Genomic DNA, 14,315 nt, shown 5'->3' with positions numbered 1-14,315 from the left:
GCTACACAACGAGACGCCCCGCTCTCTCGCAGTTGGGCCAAATATTTGCATCTGCACAGGGAAATGCTGTAAGAGTTTCTCAAACTCAACGCGCTGGTTGGTGCAACGTGGCGAGCAAATGCAGGCGTGAATTTCTGTCACTGATGGATATAAGAATGCGCACAATGCCAGCCATTGAGCTACACAGCTGCAACCCTTTTATACTGGGTAACAGGATATGCCATCGCCCTTACGATTGAAACTGCCGTTGCTGATTTTGGATGGTTCTCAGACAATAAAGACTCGTGGACCGTGCTCGATCGAGCTCGTCTCCAGGGCTCGGGCACTAGCGGCACGAAGAAGCGCCAAAGAACACATCTCACCAGCCAGTAAACAACCTCTCGAAAGTACATGTCGCCCTCAGTTGCATCATTGACTGCCTCGAGAGTGAGTTTACCGGTACACTACTCACATTCCAGCTTTTGAGGCCCTGCATGTCTTTGGATAAGGACACAGAAACACTCTGAAGGCCCGAGTCACTGAGCCAGTGGGAGGATCCTGCCGTTTTGTGTCAGGATTGTTCCCTGGTGAGACGTGCAGGGATCACTAGCGATTGGCTAATTCGGTGTCGAAGCGTTATCGACATCGAGGTACCTATTGCAGCTTGACCCAATTGCTTCTTCGGCATGACTTTGTGAGCAAGTCGTGGAAGCTCACAGGGCTGATCAAAGCTGCGTCGTCCTTCCACAGTTCCCAATCGAGGAGATGTGCAGCGGGAGGTCCTGGAAGCTTTGGAATGTGTTAGGGTGAGGAAAGGCGTGGCCCGTTACCTTCGCGCTAAGTATGCACGACATGCGTCCACAATTTCATGAGGACTGCCCTCTCTCCTAAACCAGCCTCATACTCTCGTCTCTTTGACAACAAACTTTTGCCGACGCTGGCATGACGAACAGAGCCCGCCGTGGGTCCTTCTGATGCTCTTTTCTACTCACTCGTTTATGTTTCGTTTCAAGACTCTCGTTTGTTTTATTCCTTGTTGACCCTGTCGTTCAACCGCGCGCGAGAGTGTTTCGCGCCCACATTCTGCACCTACTACACGGCCTCGTGATCGTTCGATGCTCGATTTGTCTGGGTGCAGCTAACTAGGATCCGTCGTGACTACTTCTTATCGGCGTATGCCCTCGACACTAGTCGAGAGGCACAACATGGAGCAGCCCACGACAGAGCGACAATGGTCAGAGCATGAGAAGGTATGTGTCGTCGCCCAGACTGGGCGATCGTCCCTTACCATTAGTATTTGGCTAACCGTCTGAATTAGATATACTTACTTGCCGAAATATTGAAGGCCGCTCCAGTATCTTCTCATGTCCTTTACAGCTTCATTCGCGAGTACCAAGTCCAAGTACGATGGAATGACATGGCGCTTCCTCCTGGTATGTGCCCATCTCTCCTCCCTACAAGCAACGTTCATTCGACTGAAGGCTAAAACTCCATGATAGGGCGCTCACTCAACTCATGCCAAAGAGCATACCACGACATCGCCAACTCGAACTCCGGCGCAAGCTACAGCCGTCCTCCATTGCCGACCCCGAACATGTATCCCGGGTCCGACCTTACTAGGAAACGTCCTTTGCAAGAAGCTGCTCCACTCGGTCGCCTACTTCAACCTCGCCCCCCGCCTCACCCGTATGCCACTGAATACCTTTCTGCTGGCGGCCCTGCCTATGCCAAGTCGATGAACGCTGGCGAACCCGCGAACAAGAAGAAAAGAGGGAGACCGACAAAAGCAGAAGCGCAGCAAAGGGCGCAAGAAGCGGCAGCACGCGGCGAGGTTTACCCACCTCCGCGAAGAGGGCGACAATCGATCACGGCGCACCCCGAACCATCTTCTTCAGGACCCAGCCCAGAACAACTGCCGCAAGCGCACACCCCACCGCAAACGTCGACCAGGGTATTGCCTACGAATACTGTGACTCCGCAACATCAATTGCATAACGAACAAAGTTCTGAATCTTCTTCAGGCAAAAGACGGCGCGCACGCCCTCAGCCGTTAGAATTAGAGAAAGTCCAACGGCAATCCAGCGAAATGCAGTCCCCACATGCCTATGGATCCGCGGACCCTACTCGCAATCACACTTACTCTTCTTTTACGCCTATCTCCGCTCCCTTACCCTCTTCAGCGGGCTCTAGAGATAGAGACACACGCATGGAAGGGATTGAAGAGGCTCAGCCACGAACTACAACACCTCATTCGTTTAAAGACACGGTCGGCATATGAAAGCATTTCCTTCATTCCAAAAGCACTCACGGCGGCAATTCTGTTTTGGAAGCATTCGACGACATTCACGCCATTACGATGACCAGTTTATGCCATCATATATCTTATGGCGGTCTTCTGCACGATCCCTGCAAGCTTCTGCACACGATCATGAACTCCAGTTACGGCATCGTTCACAAATTCCTTTTGCGACTCATGATGCGCCAACTACCTGAATTTCCTTGCGCGTCCATTTTTGGCTTCAGCTTCCTTTCGTCTGTCTCATTTTGTGGACTGGCCTTGCGTTTCGACACTTTCGTGCATGCCGGGATATCAAAAGCCACTTACCTAATGTCTTACTGTTCCTATTTACGATTTTGAGGATCATCACGGGGCTCACTGGCTCGACACACCTTTGCCTGCCATTCTCTCTACAATATGTACGATATATGGACTTTGTCCAACCACGTTGCACATCAATTCTGTTCACGGCCTCTGTACAAACACACTTAACAATAGAGTAGCAATACTACAAATCAAACACAGCCTGTCGGCATCTTCCAACGCAATCTCTTCAACACTTCAAGCGAGCATCTATCCGTACCAGGTCGCACTTCGGTTCTGCAAGCCAATGCACGGCTCTTGCTGTCCAGTCAGATATCAGAAGCCACCCTCTCACGACATCGACCTACTGCAGCCTGACAAGTAGGGCGGAGAAGAGGTGGCTGGGATCCCTGTGCTGTGGCAGCTCAGACGACGTCAAATCCAGCCCAGGCGACACAAACAACAGATCGTGTTTCACCCTACGAGCTTGAGTAAAGCTCTCAGTGCTACACTTGCTTTCCACCATTACTTGAGGCGCTTTACAGATGCAGGGGCGGCATGTAACCTTTGCTTCACATTCAACGCGCGACAAAGCCTTGCATAGGCGCGCGGTCGCGATCACGAGTTGCTGTTTTCAGATGTTGATGTTGTTGTGGCAAGCTGGCGAAGGGGATTGGCTGGGAAATGTCTCAACCTGCATGCTCTTGCATACGGTCGGCGTTGCTGCGGCTATGCACTACTGCACTTCGAAAGGAGGTACATGACGCCAAACTTCGAAGAGTTAGCGACTGAATGGGTGCGGAAGCCGACTTGCTCCAACACGGGCCGAAGATGTCATTGGCGGCTCGACGATTGACAGGACAGAATTGCACATGAAATTACTTACATCAGGGTGACTCACTAGTTCCCATACACTTTGGAGTGCAGTGTTTGCTCCTACAACTTATCAATGCTACCCTAAAACTACTTACGATCTGTGTAACTCTACTCACGTCCAAGCGCCGTAGCCGAAAGGACAATTCCAGCGACCAGGGGCTTGGAGCGCTATCGCGGGCCGAGACAGACGATGCACAATCCTCCCGACTCGCTCTTCCGTAGCGTGAGCGTTGAAGAAGCCAAATATCTGCTGCACATATCTCCTCAAAGCGTGTCGTCAAAGCGAGGCTGGGACATGTGCCACGGACCATATGTTCACAAGGCTGTGATGTAATTGCTCAGTCAATGCGATCGGCATCTTGAACTTATCATCGTTCTTCGTCTACAATAACCTTCAATCGGTGGAAGCAATACGAAGCTGTATCAGACCAGGTGTTCGGGTACAAAGTACCAGAGTGACACATTCGCCCTTCCGATGTCGATGGAGGGATCCTCCTCCGGTCCAAGCAGCCAGAAGTCGTTCCGTTGGAGTTGATCTCTGATGTGGATACTCTTTTGAACGGCCTATCCAGGTTCTTGCCAGTGGCAAATCAACCCTCGCAGAAAAGTATTGGGGCCGTTACAAGGTTGTCATCGACTGCAGTGGTTCCGTGAGATACAGCTAAGTATTTCCGGATCTTTGGGGGAAATTAAGAGTAGCGGCGTTCGTACTTTGCTGCTTATGAGGATGCAGATGTGTGGCTTGCGTGCCTGTGGTCGTCCCGGAGTTAGCGGACGATCTTAGTGCCTCGGTGATGTCGCCTCTTTGTCGCGAACCATGAGGTTCATCTTCATCATATGAGCTTTCACGTCCCACTCGCTCCCAGCGCATGCCCAAGCGCGAAGGTAGATCACTCCATGATTGTATGCGACCGTGATACCGTGGCTTCATAGCCGTCCACAGTCGGCCATTCGCTCCATTCTACATTCGCCGCTCGATCGACCACTCACAGTCAAGCACCACCATGACTGTAACTACAAAGCGCAAGCGCGGCGCTGTGTCATACAAGGAGCTTAGCAGCGATGAGGACCTGTCCGAGAGCTCTGAATATGAGCGATCCTCCAGAAGGAAGCGCCTTGCGCCCGCTCGACGATCTACGAGGCACCGAACCAACGATGACGACGACGATCGTCAAACGACACCAGAGCCGTCCCCTCCACCTGAATCATCGAGAAAGAAGCAAGCGGAGACGCGGACCAGGAGACACCGCAAAGTTTCATATAAGGATGTCAGCTCAGACGAAGAAGAGGATCCAGATGCCGATTTCGAGATTCCTGCAGAGCACGTTAGACCCAGACAGTCTAGAGTCAAAGCAACATCAGCACCTTTGCCGCGACCCGAGAGTTGTGAGAGGAACAAGAAAAAGGGCCGTTCAAAGCAGAAGCTGGTCATTGGCCGGATACGAAAGCCCACCCGGGCAATAGACACAGCATCAGAGGCCATTATGATCCCATCTGACGGACACAAGCCCGCATGGCAGTCTCTGCCATATCATGTTCTGCTCCAGATCTTTGTATATGCGTCACATCCTTTGCATGACGAGAATCTGAAGCCTACAACATCCATCTCATGGTTGACCCAACTGGCACGCATGTGTACGACATTCACGAAACCAGCGTTGACCGCCCTTTATCGCAACCCACCTATTTTCGCCATGAGCCAAAATCGCAGGGACCTCGTTTATCACCTCATACACAAACCAACCGGCGCGCATGAAGACTATCCAGTAATGCCGAAACGCTTGACTTTGGATGCCACTCAGATGTCAACACTGACTGACCCCACGCACAGCGTAGCCGACTTAGCAGCACTTGTCAAAGCCTTGACCACACTCCGCGAGATTGATATCTTTGACCCAGTTGACAGACCACCCTATCGCGGGCGACTGCGACGAGTTCGTCGATGGGTCTACCCAGATGAGCTTTTTACCGCACTGCGCGAGACGGACTTGCGCCTTCGCAGCTGGCGGTGGAATAGCACATATTGTCCGCGAGGCCCACTCTGGATGAAGAGCATACACGGTGACCAAGCATTTCGGAGCCTACATGAAGTCACGTTGGTGAAGTACCACCCAGAGCCTTCTCGCGAAGATGAGGAGGAGGAGGATGACAATACGGCACCTACCATGGAAGAGCTGGTCGGGTCTGCACTGGCTGTCCTGCAGAATTTGAGGTCGCTCACATTCGAGACTTGTGGTATCGTCAGAGGTCGTCTTCTACCCCTCCTGCCAACGAACCTTGTCAGCTTGAGCATCATCAACTGCGGAGAGCTCCTCTCATATGCACTATCTAGTTTTCTGACTACTCACGGCGCGCATCTGGAAGAGCTCGTTCTGCACCACAACCAAGCACTTGACCTGCGTTTCCTGGTTGACTTGAAACAGTCTTGCCCGAGGCTTGAGATGCTGCGCATGGATACGACATACTACAGCTCTCTCGTCATGTCGTCCGACAACGAGCCTCTTTACGACTCGCTGCTTGGGGAAGACGAGATTCCCACTTGGCCTTCGACTTTGCGTATCCTCGACATGCAATACTTGCGCAAATGGAACTCTACATCAGCCGGCAACTTCTTTCAGTCGCTGATAGATTCAGCTGAAGGATTGCCCAATCTGCAGGATCTCACGATAATTGCCATGGTTGACACCGACTGGCGGCAACGCGCTGAATTCAGAAGGAAGTGGAGCGCTACCTTCCAGGCTGTATTCGTAAGAAAGTGGGAGCCACCAAATCCCCACCTTGCCTCATTCAAGGCCTTTAAGCTATGGAAAGAGGAGCAGATGTCCTCAGCACCGGGGGTTACTCAACCAGAGGGAGAGGACAAGGTTGACTCTTTCATTGAGGGCGTGTCAGAGGAGCTGGCAAAACGTCAAGCTTCAAATGACAGCGACAGCGACGCGCCGCTCGTATCCAGGCGTAAAATACAAGACGAGCGATGGGGTTCGACCCGTCTTCGCTCGCGAGCCGGGGCAAATGCAAGCTACGATGAGGAGTCTGAAGCATCTAGGTCCGATGGAGAGGCTGAAGACGACGAGCAGGTCTCTTTTGTGCAAGGCCGCTGCCACACGGTCATCTTCCGCATCGACAATTTCCGACCCCGAGAGGAAATTTACGCCGAGGCTGACTTCCTTGATGCTGAGCCCAGTGGCGATGACGAATGGAACGGCAACGACGAAGCTGCCGATGAAGGCGGATATGCTTGGTAAAGGCGTTTGGAAACGGGAAAGGGCATGTTTTACGGCTCGTGACATCAGGATATTATAGACTCAGGTAATTGGGCTGGCGTTGGACAGAGTTATTGTACAAGTACCTCTATATTTGCTCAGCATTGGGTATGGATCGGGCTGCCTAACGTACGTTGGGCTCCACCTTGACCGTTATAGTCACTTGATGCAGGAAAGATTGGAGGCTGCCTACTTTCCAATCCATCGATAGCTCCTACGGACTGCTTAATTGTTCATGATCGGTGTTCTACCAGAAGTGTGGCTTTGCAGTCTCTTGAGGTTCCAACGAAGTTGAAGCTCGGGGGCTATGCAGAGACCACTGACGCACGCCGGACAGGGATGCTCGCATAGCCGTTTGAGAGCATTACGTTCAATGACCGCTAGCAGACAAGGTCATCGCTCCTGCCTCATATTAAGCAGCTTGTGTACAACTTGAGCCGCACCTCCCGCCCTGAACTTCTTCCCACGCGCATCTCAGACAAGAGCATTCTTATCGTCGCCGCTTCATACTACCCCGCGCCCCTCGAAGCCCAACATGGCTGCGCCCACGCCTCCTCACCCGCCCACCTCTCCCGACTCGGGCCCTACGGACCCCAATCTGCCAAAGCTGCCTTCCGGCTGGATCGCCCAGTGGGACAATTCGTGCGTCTGAAACCCATGCGCCTTGCAACATTGCCGTCACAGCAGCGCGCATACCTGCCCCACTATGCTCACCTAACACATACACAGGAGTCGCAAGTACTACTATGTCCAGATCAGCACCGGCGTCTCGCAATGGGACCTCCCCACGAGCGAAGCACCCATCGGCGGCAGCCACCACGGCACACCCGCGCAGAACACGAATCCCTACAACAAGCCCACCGGCTCCGAGGGCCCTGGCGATACCGCTGATGGATCAAGAGGTATCGGTGGCGATGGACAGACCGGCGATCGTTCGCTCAGCGGCTTCGCTATGAATGCGCTCATGGGTAGTAATAAGCAGAGCAACGGCAGCGGCGGGTCCAACAACCTTGTCGGCCAGCTTGCGGGCTCATTCCTTGGCGGTGGAAAGCAGAACCACGACAGCTCGTCAGGACACAGCAGTGGTGGCTCTGGTAACCTCGTTGGCCAGTTAGCTGGATCGCTGCTCGGTGGAGGAAAGCAGAGCGGCTCTGGTCATAGCGGTCAGTCGAGCAGCGGCCAGTCGAGCGGCGGACTTGGTGCGCTGGGAGGACTGCTTGGTGGCAGCAGCAACAGCAGTCACGGTGGAAGCAATCAGAGCCACGGTACCCAGTCGTCGAGCGGTGGCGGCCTTGGAGGCATGCTCGGTAGTCTGATGGGTGGTGGATCGGTGAGTCATTTCACGGCTACGTCTAACTACGCTTTACTGATTGAACGCAGCACAACAAGCCTTCCAACAACGACTTCGGATACACCCACGGCTCCGGCGCCTCATCAGGCGGAACATACACTGGTAGCGCACCGGCCACGTCATACCAGCCTGGTGGCCAGCAACACGGCGGCTCTCAAGGACAGCAAAGCTACGCATCGCCATCGCCTGCTCAGCAACATGGTGGCTACAGCGGCCAGCAGCAACAGCACGGAAGTCCTCAGGCTCAACAGCACGGCCAGGGCCAGGGCCAGTACGGCTCTCAGGCAGGGTACGGTGGCCAGCCTCAACAGCACGGAGGCTATGGACAGCAAGGACCTGGTGGCTACGGCGCACAGGGTGAGTGTTACCAAACTTCTTTTCCTCAAGCATAAGCTAATTGGTACAGCTGGCTACGGAGGTCCTGCCCACTCAGGCGGCCAAGGCTATTACGGTGGCCCCCAGAACTACGACAATCACCAGCACAACCAGTACGGTGGCGCACCACAAAAGTACCCTCCACCTCCAGGTCAGGGTCAGGGTGGCTATGGCCAGCAAGGTGCTGGCTACGGTGGTCACCAGGGCGGACACAGCGGCCCCCAGCAGCCTGGGTGGTAGAACAACCGGAACTCTGGAGAACAGCTCGAGCTGCAGGATGAGGACGAGATGTCTGAGCGGTTCAAGGGGATCGACGACCAGCACCAATCGAACGAGAAAGCGGTCTCTGTTGTGAGCGAAGATAAGTCTGCCCTGGAAAAAGGTAAAGAGCCTATGAAGGAGAAGAATGACGTCTCGGGAATGGATGTGGTTAAGAAATGGAAACGGTTGAAAGAGCGGGAGTGGATCGAGCAGGACAAGTACATTGCCAACATTGACAAGCAGATCAAAGGCCTCAAGCCCGCAAAGGCAATGACGGATGTCGCTGGAGACCTGCGTACGACACAGACCATCTACACGACTGGTCCGAATATTCGCAAACGAAATATTGAAAAGAAACGTGGTACATCACAAGGCCGGGAGGATTCGTTTCTCAATTGATCACATTCTTTTGTCTTTCACATTGTGAGCTGAAATGATCTGACATCGAAGGAAAGTGTTCGATTTCCTCAGTTGGAATCGCACATCACTGATCGGCCCACTACATCCATCATCATTCTGTTAGCTCACAGCTGTGGACAAGTCGACGTAAGCATTCAGGTGCTGTACTGCAAGCCATTAGTTGTGATGATTGCACAGCATGTACGGCCAGTTCGGCTTTGAGCCCGAGCTTCCTTGTCTGAAGTGTCTACTACCGGTATAAGTCTGAGCATAACGAGTGGCTCACAAGCCGAAGACATGTTATAGCGGTTGCCCTCGCCGAAATCGTCCACGCAGCAAGAGGATGCGCAGTCCGTGCAGCGCCATTGCTGGCGGGTGGGCTGAAGATAGGACCGCGGACAGCTTGTTCTGCGCACTGCACAATGCCGCCTACAATACAGCATGCTCCATTCGGCACCCGATTAAGGTGGCGCTTGGAGTGTTGCAGTCCGTAGCTTTATAGAGCAGAGTGGGTGAGGTGCAAGCGGTTGTAGTCAACACAGCTTTCGTGGCTGCTAGAGGCGCGGTTGCGGTTGTGTTTGTAGCCACCATGGGCTTGATGTTGAGGCGGATACAGCCCTCAGATATGTATGCCTGGGCGAAGGGCGCGAGATGGGTAGGCTGTTGACGAAGGGGCGGCATCTGGTATGCTCGCATGAGTAGTCCTCTATACAGCTTTGACTATTGTTCCCTCTTCATCGCAAGGTTCCCCTGTCTGCAGAACTCGCGAATGGGCACGCAGAGCTGGTCGTGGTGGTCGTTGCGGTCGATGTGATAATAGTTATCGTCGTCGTTGCAGACACCTCCTGGAAGGAGCCCCGAAGATACCGCTCGGACAACTTGCTTGTATCGCGAGTGCTGCCATGCAGGCTTTGTACTGCCGGACCATCCTAAGATGTGAGCTTGCAGGCTCCCCGACATCCTTGCTGCTCATTTTCAATCCAGAAGGCGTTCTGTGAGCTTGTTGACGAGCGTATCGCGGATGCTTAGATCTGGGCGTGGAGAGGTCGGTCTAGGATCTTCAAGAATACATGACGCCCTCCAAGCACTAATTTCAGCGCTTTAGAGGACCCCAGCATGCGTTCACAATCAGTAAGCAACTCCGTTCGATCCAAAGACTTCCTCTCCTGCTCCCCTCAACAGCCCCAAGCTCCCTCCCTCAGCAACAACCCTCCACGCAACGTTCACCCTGCCACCCTCCTTGACGCCCGGCACACTGCCCGAATCACACCCGCCAATCCAGCCACTCAGTCCCGCGCGGAAAGCTCTCGCATCCTGCCTCGGTATGCGCACGTACGCGTTGCGGCCCTGAGTATGTAGAATATCGATAGGCACAGCGGAGCCCGTGATGCCAAGGTACGCTATGAGCGGCTGCATGAGGAGGGTAGAGACGGTTAGCGCGTCGACATCGTGTAAGTGTGAGGGTGTCGCGGAGGCCGAGGGTGTTTGTGAGGCGGTGCCTGGTGTGACGAGGGTGAGGTGGAAGTAGGACCAGGTGGGTTTGCGGAAGGTGGTTTGATGCAGGATGTGTATTTCCTTCTCTTTGCGCTTGCGCTCCTTTGCGTCCTGTGTAGTTTGGGTAGCTTCTGCTTCATCTGCTGGTGCGGCGTCGGCCATGGATTCATCTGCGTCTGCGTCTACGTCTGTGTTTGCGGTTGCGGAGTCGTCAGATTTCGTAGCGGGGGAGGGTGCGTGGGATGCCCATGTTCTTGTATTCGGTCGATATGCAGGCCCCATTGTGTTTTTTACTGTCGATTGGGTCTGAGAGTAACAGGAGGACTTTCGAAGTCAGCGTCGTTGCAGTGCGGCTTGGAGCTTCGAAGCTCCACGCGAACTTTTGAGCGGAGTACCAGTAGCGCGATTTCTTATCGCCGCATTCTGCGTGGGCGTGCCTGAGAGACGAATCCTTGCTGGATTACTTGCGATGCGCGAGTCTTACGGGAAATCTACTAAGAACTTCTTTCTAGTACGTAGAGTCTCAAAGGATAGTATTGGTGCTAATGCTGTGGTTGGCTGTTTTCTGGGATAGTAGCGGGCATCACGAAGGCGAAACTGATGCTCTCGGCAATATTTACTGCAACCCAGTCATTGCTGCTATAGTATCTGTTTGAAATCCCAAAAACGCTGTGATCGTATGCAGAACGAGTAGCGAGAACGAGGAAGGCATGGCTTGAGAAGCACTGACCGCCCCGCCCCGCCCCGCCAAATGCTGAAATGCTGAAACAACGCTTTGACCGCCGATATTGGAATACCGGAGGAGGGGACTAATTATGAAATAAACGATGTTGTTGTACGTGGGAAGGCTGCAATTATGCCTGCTTCTTGCCTTTGCCCTTGCCCGCAGTGTCACCGCTATCTGGGAAGGGTGAGGGCACAGGGAACTTGTCTTTCCAATCAAAGTTCCACTCGACCTTAAATCCTCCTTTCGGCAAGTTTTGGTTTAAGTCCTCGACGACCCACTGCAATTGGCCGACGTGCAGGAACAGACTTGGGAGCCAACCAAGGAGCTCCTTGTTCCTGGGATCGTTGAAGTCGTTGAGCGCTTTGTCGAGATCGGAGCGGAGCTGACCTAGCGCCTTCTGAAGCTGCACCATCTGGTCGGATTGCGTCTTCATCTGACCCTTCTCGAGCTCCTTGAACATCTCAATGCTAGTAGACAGAATCTCCTGCTCTGCTTTCTCGCGCTCATCGACTCCTTTCTCAGTCGTCTTGATCAGATCCTGGATCGAAGCATTCATGGAGGTTTCGGCATGGACCCGTTGGTCGTGCTCCTTGCTAGCCTTGGTCTCGAACTCTTTGCGGGCGTTGTCAATACTAGCTTTAAGTTCAGTTTGTAACGTGGCAATCGATTTTTCGAGGGCCGTCAGTGATTCCGCTCTTACAATAGGGGAGTGGTTCGAGTCAAAGGAGGGTATAGCCGTTTTCAACGACTCGCTAGTCTTTGCCAGTAGCCCAGGTGCTCCTTCAGTAGCCGGCGATAGCTGAGCCAGCGCTGTGAGCTGTGGGCCGATTTGCGCAAGTGAGCCTAGTGTTTGTGCGCTGTTTGGAATACGAGTGATCACGTCTGTGAACTTCCGCAGCTGGGTGACCTCGTGCTGTATCACAGCGAGCTGGGCCATATTTGCTGAGGATTGGGAGTAGTTTTGCATGAACCAATGTACCATCTTTTGGTGGAGAGAATCCGTCGATATGTTGTCATACTGAGCCTGGAGATTCCGCACAGCAGTCTTGACAACATCAACCACTTGCGTTGCGGCTACGATATCCTGCTTTGCCGCTACTTGCCGCTTCAGGTCTTCAACAGCTGCGTTTCGCTGTTCCGCCTCCGTATGCACGATGTTTCTCAGTTGAGACAGGTCTTGCTTGACCTCGGTCTCGCTCTGGACCATGCTCTGGATCAATGCCAGCTGGGGAGCTGAGAACGTAGCGGCTGGACATTCCCGTCGCGATTCTTCGACTTTGCCTTGCAAATTTGCCAAACTCTCATGGACCTGCGTAAGATGTTGGGCATGCTCCATGAGCTTCCCATCAACCGATGCTTTGAAAGGGTCGAAAAACTCTTTAAAGATACCGATGATGCTGTTCTGGAGAGTTTCCATGCCGTCTTGGCATCTGACGATATCCTCTTTCAGCTTTCCAATGTTGTTCTGGAACACCTCCCAGCGCGTGCTCAGTCCGTCGGCCCCTCCAATGTGGTCTTCAACGGAATGAAGTCTGTTCTCAAGGCCATTAGTCCTGGACGAGTCGGCGACCATGTCGACGTGGTCATTTCTACCGGAGTGACTCTGGGTTGCGGCAGGAACTGAAGCCGTCTCTAGCGCAGTGATCCGGAGTCGGGCCTCCTCTTGTGCATTGTTAAGATCCGTCTGTGCGTTTGCTAGGACCTTCACCTGGTCGACGGTCTTGTCAAAAGCCGGAACGCGGGACTCAAGACTCTTCGAAATTTTCTTGAATTTAGTCTGTTCCTCGGATAGTTTGTCGCACTCAGTCTGGTAAGACTTCTGTTGGCTGTGGAGGCTGACCTGCTCCTTCCGGATCTCGTTGAGTTGATCGATGACCGTGTTTCGTTTCTTCGAGAGATCCGCTTGCACGCCCTGGGCGGATTTGGTCGGGCTTTCGTTCTCAAGCTCACCAATGATGACCTTTATCTCTGTCACGTCTTTCACCAACTTCTCCTGGCCCTCTCCAAGCCCAGAAACAACTTCCTGAAGTTCTTCAAAATCCTTGGGGGTGATGTGATGCTTGCCTGCGTGATTTGAGATCCTGTCCTGCTCTGCTAGCAGAGAGTGTGCTCTACCTTCCAGGTCCACGATTCTCTGAATGATTGTACTGTTCGTTTCGACAAATCTGGCGCGGATTAGCCCGATGAACTCTTCAATGTCCTTATTCAAGTCTTTCTGTTCGTCGCGTAGCCTTGTCAAGTCAGTCTCGAGTGTGCCAAACTTGCGGTAGGCTCTAGCCTCATGCCTTTCGACCTGGCCAATTTTATCCATTAGAACCTCCGAATTCGGCAGATTGTACACCTCCAGCTCGTTGGTGATCCTTTGGGCTGCATCAACTGTCGTCGACATGTCTTTCATGCTCTTCTTGTTTGTTTCAACCCTCGCCAATATGCCTCCGATGTCCCCCTGGCTCCCAATAACTTTCGTCGACAGCTGTTCAATCGTTGTTTGTTGCTTGGTCTGAATGGCCTCCAACCTCGCAACGTCAGGTTTAGTTACTGCTTGGGTTATTTTTTTGATGGATTCTGTTCTTAACGCCTGTCCTTGAGTCTGCTGCTCTTGCTGCTCTTTGATTTTCTTGACGTCTTCCTTCATAGACATGAGGCGATCCACCTCAGTCTTGAGTTTGTCGTTCTCTGAAGAAGCCCCCACAATCTTCTCGTCGTACTGCGCGACCGTTGCTTGCAGCTGTTTCAGCTGTTCTGGGACCAGGTCAAGCTTCGTGGCTTCGGTCTTCATGGCCTGCACAACTGATTGCAGTTCGACGAATTGAGTCACTTCGATTGAAGGCTTTGCGTTCTCCAGAGAGCTGAGCCGGTTGTTGATGTCTCCTGGCGAAGGCCCTCTGGCTGCTGCTTGTTGCTGTTGCTCAGCCATTTCCTTTAGTGCTGCTAACTGAGCTGGATGATCCTCGAATTGCTTGAATTGGCTCTCGAGTTTTTTAAACTCGGAGCGAAGTTGAGCCTCTT

The 14,315-nt window shown here is 53.2% G+C and overlaps 5 protein-coding genes across 5 annotated transcripts; 3 read left to right on the top strand and 2 right to left on the bottom strand.

Moving 5' to 3' along the window:
* Positions 1-1,184: 1,184 nt before the first annotated feature.
* M421DRAFT_102264 (uncharacterized protein) lies at positions 1,185-2,257 on the top strand (the record flags this gene model as incomplete). The annotated part of the gene is made up of 3 exons (XM_033586753.1): positions 1,185-1,229; positions 1,298-1,412; positions 1,479-2,257. 3 exons carry the CDS (start codon positions 1,185-1,187, stop codon positions 2,255-2,257), a joined length of 939 nt encoding a protein of 312 aa, XP_033447115.1.
* A 2,183-nt stretch (positions 2,258-4,440) lies between these two features.
* Positions 4,441-6,681, top strand: M421DRAFT_66933 (uncharacterized protein; the record flags this gene model as incomplete). The annotated part of the gene is made up of 1 exon (XM_033596360.1): positions 4,441-6,681. The coding sequence occupies one exon, from the start codon at positions 4,441-4,443 to the stop codon at positions 6,679-6,681; it is 2,241 nt and encodes a 746-aa protein (XP_033447114.1).
* A 553-nt stretch (positions 6,682-7,234) lies between these two features.
* Positions 7,235-8,665, top strand: M421DRAFT_102262 (uncharacterized protein; the record flags this gene model as incomplete). Its single annotated transcript, XM_033586752.1, has 4 exons — positions 7,235-7,341; positions 7,429-8,029; positions 8,080-8,407; positions 8,457-8,665. 4 exons carry the CDS (start codon positions 7,235-7,237, stop codon positions 8,663-8,665), a joined length of 1,245 nt encoding a protein of 414 aa, XP_033447113.1.
* Positions 8,666-10,213: 1,548 nt separating this feature from the next.
* On the bottom strand, positions 10,214-10,861 carry M421DRAFT_6763 (uncharacterized protein; the record flags this gene model as incomplete). The annotated part of the gene is made up of 1 exon (XM_033596425.1): positions 10,214-10,861. The coding sequence occupies one exon, from the start codon at positions 10,859-10,861 to the stop codon at positions 10,214-10,216; it is 648 nt and encodes a 215-aa protein (XP_033447112.1).
* Positions 10,862-11,433: 572 nt separating this feature from the next.
* M421DRAFT_6762 (uncharacterized protein) lies at positions 11,434-14,223 on the bottom strand (the record flags this gene model as incomplete). The annotated part of the gene is made up of 1 exon (XM_033596423.1): positions 11,434-14,223. The coding sequence occupies one exon, from the start codon at positions 14,221-14,223 to the stop codon at positions 11,434-11,436; it is 2,790 nt and encodes a 929-aa protein (XP_033447111.1).
* Positions 14,224-14,315: the final 92 nt, after the last annotated feature.

Source organism: Didymella exigua, assembly GCF_010094145.1.
Source record: "Didymella exigua CBS 183.55 unplaced genomic scaffold M421scaffold_20, whole genome shotgun sequence".
NCBI classification, from domain to species: domain Eukaryota; kingdom Fungi; phylum Ascomycota; class Dothideomycetes; order Pleosporales; family Didymellaceae; genus Didymella; species Didymella exigua.
Note: the sequence above shows the minus strand (reverse complement) of the source record. Positions and strands in the feature narration are given on the sequence as shown.